Source organism: Amborella trichopoda, chromosome 1 (assembly GCF_054954075.1).
Source record: "Amborella trichopoda isolate Santa Cruz 75 chromosome 1, AtrichopodaSantaCruz75HAP2 v2.0, whole genome shotgun sequence".
Classification (NCBI taxonomy): domain Eukaryota; kingdom Viridiplantae; phylum Streptophyta; class Magnoliopsida; order Amborellales; family Amborellaceae; genus Amborella; species Amborella trichopoda.
The window spans coordinates 22,010,948-22,017,798 of record NC_142336.1 but is presented as its reverse complement, the minus strand read 5'-3'; the positions used below and the strand labels follow the sequence as shown (position 1 = coordinate 22,017,798).

The following is a 6,851-nucleotide window of genomic DNA, read 5'->3' as shown; positions in this document are numbered from 1 at the left end:
CTCAAAGTTACGAGAAACTGATCTACGCATCACCCATTGATATTAGAATAAGTAAACTATCAAACTATGGACTTATGGAGGAGTGTGTGCTATATGGACTTGTGTATTATATATTTGATGTGCCTTAATACTGTTCAAGTTTCGTGTTTGATAAAAAAATTGAACTTCAAACAAAACTTCAAGGAACTGTTAAAGTTCCAATCTTGCTTTAAACAAAAAGTTCCAACCCAAGGGTTGGAACTTAAACTTGGAACTTTTTTTTTTATGAACCCCCCTACCCCCCGCCCCGCCCCCCCCCCCCCTCCATATATAAAATGTATATATTTTATTGTATAATGTAAAATATTATTCATTGTATCATATATAATATACTTTGTTATATATTATAGTTTATATAATTTATAATATTATATAATAAAAATATATACAATGTATAATATATTATATTATTTTATATAAATATATAAATATATATATATAAATAGAAAATACAATGTACAATATACTATATTATTTTATGTCAATATATAATAATAAAATAAATAAAAAATATATTATTATGTTATATATATTATAAATTTATGTAATATAATATATTTTATTATATATTATATAATAAAATAAATAAAAATACATTATTATGTTATATATATTATAAATTTATGTAATATAATATATTTCATTATATAATATATAATATCTATTATATAATAAAATAAATATAAAATATACAAAAATATTATACTATGTTATATATATTATATAAAATATATATTTATATATTATATATTTATGTAATATAAGACACTTTCCTATATACATATATTAAAAATAAATATAAAATACAATATATTATATATTATAGTATGTTATAAATATTATAAAATATAATAGATATTTATAATATTATATAATAAAAATATATATTAATAGAATAAATATAAAATACAATGTACAATATACTATATTATTTTATGTCAATATATAATAATAAAATAAATAAAAACTATATTATTATGTTATATATATTATAAATTTATGTAATATAATATATTTTATTATATAATATATAATATATATTATATAATAAAATAAATATAAAATACATTATATTATATATTATACTATATTATACATATTATATAAAATATATATTTATATATTATATATTTATGTAATATAAGATATTTTCACATATATATAGATATTAAAAATAAATATAAAATACAGTATATAATATATTATAGTATGTTATAAACATTATATATTTATATTTAAACTATTACCAATGTAAATATAAATATAATATATTTACCATATATCTCAGGAGTTATCAAACAAAAAAACTATGATTTTCTTAACTTCCCAGGGAGGTTATCAAACACAGAAACCATGAACTTCTTAAGTAACTTCTAATTTATAGTTCTTCAGGAACTTCCAACTTACAGTTCATGAACTTGCTTCCAGTTATCAAACAGGCCCATAGAGTTAGACTATAGAGATATTTTTCTTTCTACTAGGCCGGACAGGTTTTGGGCACTTGCTCCGACGCTGGGTGGCCTAAACCCCTCGGCCACCTAGCATTTTTGAAACACTGCCAGATACCAATTCACTAAAATCTGGTAAGTGTAGCGTTCCATAGAACTCCCACTATGACCAAGACCTATAATGAACAGCAAACTCAACGCCTTGAATGACCATGACACCAGCATTACTCTCTAAATCCCGACTTGATTGTATCTTCCTCTAGGTCCAAGTCTCACTCAGACCTATACAAGTTGGATCAAAGTGAGATTAGGCATGACTATACTTGAACCTGACCCAATTGGTCCCGCAGCTCAAGTTTAGATCTGACTAACTTAGACAAGCGCAGCTCAACCAAACCTAAAACTAACCCATTTACAATGCTACTCCTAAGCAGATGCAACTGAGCTCAAAATGGAGCCTAATATAGAGACTTCTAAACCCACAACTTGGGTCCAAGTTCACTAACCTTGAGAAGTCTAGGTCAACCTAGACCTAAAACAAACCCATTCATAGCCCTACTTCTAGGTACATGCGAGTCGGGCTTGAATTGAGCATAATATAGAGAATTCGGGCTTAGTCCGTGCCCAAGCCTATGGGACCGCCCTCCACAATCCCGACCTATAGCTCATCCTCCATTCACAAACACATATTTTCCCCAATGCACTATTACGTACAAACCCTATATTTCCTTGCTTTTCTTGGAGTGGTCCTTGCTTTATTTACAAACATATAGTACAACACTGCATAGATTTATGTGTATTGGTAGGTGTTGCTTTTAAAAAAGGGAAAATTACTAAAAGCCCTCAACTATGAACTTTCTAGGCACTTTACCCCAACTTAACTTTTTTGAACATATTTTTCCCCAAAACAAACTTTTCTAGCTAATATCCCCAATACAAAAAGTTCATACAAAAAGTTTTTTTATTTATTTATTTATTTATGAAAATGCCCTTCTCGTACAAAATAAATCATTTTTGGATCCCAATATAAGGAAACACTAGACTACACTTGTACAATGTCAGATTGCTCATTTCAAAACGTCCGACCGCCACTTTAAAACGTCGGACTGCCCTTTGAAATGCCGCATCGTCACTTCAAAATGCCGGATTGCCCCTTCAAATGCTGGAACGCTATTTTAAAATGTCGAACTGCATAATCGTCGGACCATCATAATGAAATGCCAAGCTGCTATTTTAAGACGCTAGACTGCTAGTTCAAATCGCCTGACCGCCTCTTCTAAATGCCGGACTGCCCTTTTCCAATGAAAACTATTATTAGGTACGAAAAAGGGTATTTTCGTAAAAAAAAGTGAACTTTTTGTATTTGGGTTATTAACTAGAAAAATTGATTTTGAGAGAAAATATGTAAAAGAAGTTAGGTTGGGGTAAAGTAACTATAAAATTCATATTTGAGGGTTTTTAGCGATTTCTCTTTTAAAAAATTTGAACCAAAAAAAAAACCCGAATCAAAATGCATACGGCATGAGCGGTCAAGAATGTGTGCGTGTGGGAGAAAGGCCGCCGGGCCCACCACCACTTGATGGAGTGTGCGCGAGAAAGACAGGGTGCGTCAAAATTAAGCGTCGGTGGGTTCGCGGAGCAACCAATCGCCTTCCTCTAGACCCCTCTCTATAAATTCTCTCTCTCACCCATCATCATCATCTGTTCTCCATTCTCCCCCATTTTACTTTTCTCTATGCTCTTCATCTTCCATTAGGGTATGTCATAATTAGTTCTTCTCTGTTATTTGTTTTGATCGACCTTTAAATTCTCTGATTCTGTTTTTGCATTCGTTTTGACCATGTAAGGCTTTATTCCTCTGGGTTTTTTTGGCGATGGCTTCGAAGAGGATCCTGAAAGAGCTCAAGGATCTTCAGAAGGACCCTCCTACGTCATGCAGTGCAGGTGTGCATTCTGGTTTTGGGGTTTATTTTGAGTTTTTACCAGATGAACTCTTGTTTTTGCTGATGATCTTTATGCGGTGTCTCCTTTTGACCTAGGGTTTATTTGTTGTTATTGTTGGGTAATTCAGATGCATGATTTTGTTTCTGCCATGAATAAATGGCCCTTGATGAGAGAATTTTATTCAGCCAATCTTTTCCTTATCGGATTCAGTTTAATTTTATTATTTGGAGTTCTGGTTTTTGATTCTGAGTCTATCCAGTTCTTCTCTTTGTTATTGCCTTCCCTTAGAAACTGGCTTAGACAATGACGAGGCTATAATATATAATCTTGTTGATAGCGTAATGATTAGTTACTCACATTGTGATATTGAGGTGTTTTGGTTTCTCCTAGTTTCACTTCTGTGAAAATAGGATTACTTGTTAACTCTGTCGCTCAGTGCATGATTAAGAAAATGAAGCTGCCCAAAATTGTTGTGGTAATAATCTTTGATTCAGGGGTTGTCCACGACTTGGCAATAGAACAGAATGGAATGAAAGAGTGATGAAACTCAGTAGTCTTATGGACTATTGGCTTTTGAATGACTTTTTTAAGTTCTTTTTTTTTTTTTTGTTGAGGACAGATGCTAGAAATACATTAGGTTTAGGCACCGATGTTAGTGACACATGTCTGTGTCTTTCTAATATGTCTGTCAGGTGTGTTCATGCTCTAAGTATGCTGTTCTATGTTTCATGGGTGTATTTTGTGGTTATTGGTCTGTAGTGTATGATGAAAGTTGTTGGCTTTTCTATTTCTTATGGCTTCTTCTGCAAAACTTTGTTTTAGACTTCTGATGTATCTTGTTTAGAAGCTTTTGAGATCAGAAAAGTGGAATAAGGTTTATAGTAAAAAAATATTTCAATTATCAACATGATTTCCTCTGTGCATGCGTGCATGCATGCGCATGTGAAAACTAGTCGGACTTGTGTAGAACATTGTAGTGTGTCTTGTTTATAAGCTGGCCTGATCAGGAACTTTTGATTTTGGGTTGATAAAATTATTCCAATTTTCAGCATAGGATACTGTGTGTGTGTGGTGGGTGTTTCAAAAAGTAGTTGGATTTTTTGAAAGTTAACATTCTGAAATGATGGAAGACACTTTTTGTTTTAAATTTGGAAGTGGTAACTTTCATAAATTGTTATTTGTACATATGGAGTCACTTTTGATGATCTATGATGTTTAGTTGGTGATCTTTTACATCATCTGTCTGCACTGTGGTTGAATGTTTATCTTTGTCTAAGAATGGGTGTGTTTTAGAATGAAACTATTACGGTATTGTATAAGAAGAGTAGGCCTTGTTGGTTTATAATTGCTAGCTTTAGAAACTTAGATGCAATTGAACTTTATCTAACAACGAGCATGTCAAGAGACGGTTGAAAGGCATTCTCCTCCATCATGGAATTATTTGGAACAACAATTGTCTGTGAGTTTTTTACGTTCTTCCCATTTTTCTAAGACCAAGACTCACTCTTGGTCTTCGAGAGTGCCTAGAGCAATTAAGCTTGATGAGTCTCGAATGGACTAGCTGAGTCTTACTCAAGGACTCATAAAATTCTAAAAAATCCTAAAAAATTAAGGAGAAATAATAAATAGGAATTATAAAAAGATAAGGAAAATCATAAAAATTAAGATAACCAATATACAAGTCAAAAAATGAAAATTTTATTTTACTGGCATAAATCAGATAAAAAATTTAATATTGCTTGATTTCAACCATAGTTATTGACATCTCCTACTTTGGTAGGCGATCCCTTCTAAGATCTCGATTCTGTCGTTCTCGGAATGGATCTCTCAAGGATCTTGATGTTTAAATTTTGGTATCTCGATTCATGTTGTTAGGGATCTCGCTTTCAACCTTAAAGACCAAGACAACAACCATACTGTTAAGATGGTTGCATGGCTTAGTTGCTATAAATAATGAGATCCCTACATCCTACTTTAAGGAGCGTACATAATCGGTAATCCTAGACCATCATACACTTTAATTTTGATTGCAAGATCCCCAAAAAAATTGGGATCAAGATCTCAAAAGGTCGGGATAAAGATCTCAAAAGGTTGGAATCTCGATCCCTAACATTTGGGGATCTTGATCCCTAATATATGCATTGTTCATATGATGTTCGCAACCATAGGAATCTTCTAGCATTCCGCGATCCCCTGCGCCCGATCCCAATCCTGGTACCATTTCCCACTCCCTATCCAAACATCTATGATTTTGACACTCAAAATCTCGCGAGTTCCAGATTTGTGTTTTCTCTCTTTTCTCGTTTGTGGAATCTAAGCCTTTGCTTCAATAGATAGCACAAAAATGGGCCTAGGGAAGAATCTTAAGGGTGGATCAAGCTAGAGTTGCAAAAATCTTGAAAGAAAACTACTTCAGCCAAGCCCTAGATTGAAAAGAAAGATCTCTCAAAACCAAGATTTTTATTTTTTGGCTGAGTCAAATGTTTGCATCTAGTAGAGGATAAAAACTAAGCCTAGGGGTGAAGTTTCAAAGGTATTTGAGCTCAATTGATGGAGAAAATGGAAGAAAGAGGAGATTATATTCTGCTGCTCCCCTAGGCCCCTTCCCCTCCCCCTCCCCCTCCCCCTCCCCCTCCCCCTCACTATGCAAAAAAGCCACAGATTCAATGCGTTTATGTGGAAATGGTCATCTTGCTACAGTAAAATTTGCAAGTATTGCTATAGTACAGGCCCCCAATAAGCTGGGGGCCTTCTAGTCTCAACAGGCTTCCCAGTCAGAGTAACTCAGTTGAGTAAGACTCAGCTAGACTTGGCAAATTTTTGAATCGTAGTTCTTATGTCATATGTACCTTTCTTTGTTATGGATGAATTATTTCATTGCAAGTGATCGAAGAAGTTTGACAGAAGTTTATCTTTTGAGCTATTGATATTTCTAATAAGCTCTCTCTTTCTATCTCTCTATGTGTGTGTTTGTGTACCTCTATGCGCTTGAGGGACTCATGCACACTCTGCATGTATGCCCTTTTTTAGTGCATGGGAGGTTGTGCATGCCCAACATGTGTGTGTTCTAGTATCTTTATGTGCTTTGGTCTTCAAGGTGTTCCAGTAATGATGCATGTGTCCAATGCAATACTATATAAAATATGAAAGGTAACCAAATAAGAACAAAATTAATACACAAAATTAGATCTGTCCAGCATATTGACGTGCATGTCCAACTTTGATGCACACACCATTCAATCCAAATTCACTTGTCTAAATCATGCATGTGTTTGCAATCCAGCTATTCATGTTCAAATTTCTGGAAATGTGTTAGTGATCATTGCATGGCCTCATATTTGACATATTCTTGATACTTGCGTGGTGAAAATAATTCGAAGTATCAGCTGAAATTGTTGATACTCACGGCATGCGTTCAGA

General features: G+C 33.4%; 1 protein-coding gene across 2 annotated transcripts in view; it reads left to right on the top strand.

Annotated features, from left to right (window-relative positions):
• Positions 1 to 3,209: 3,209 nt before the first annotated feature.
• The window catches only part of LOC18439128 (ubiquitin-conjugating enzyme E2-17 kDa), a 68,298-nt gene continuing 64,656 nt past the window's right edge, over positions 3,210 to 6,851 (top strand). For both annotated transcript variants that reach the window (XM_011626921.3, XM_006849301.4), the window contains exons 1-2: positions 3,210 to 3,244; positions 3,335 to 3,431. In XM_011626921.3, coding sequence (XP_011625223.1) covers positions 3,362 to 3,431 — 70 coding nt within the window. In that variant the 5' untranslated portion in view covers positions 3,210 to 3,244; positions 3,335 to 3,361. The remainder of the gene's footprint in view (positions 3,245 to 3,334; positions 3,432 to 6,851) is intronic.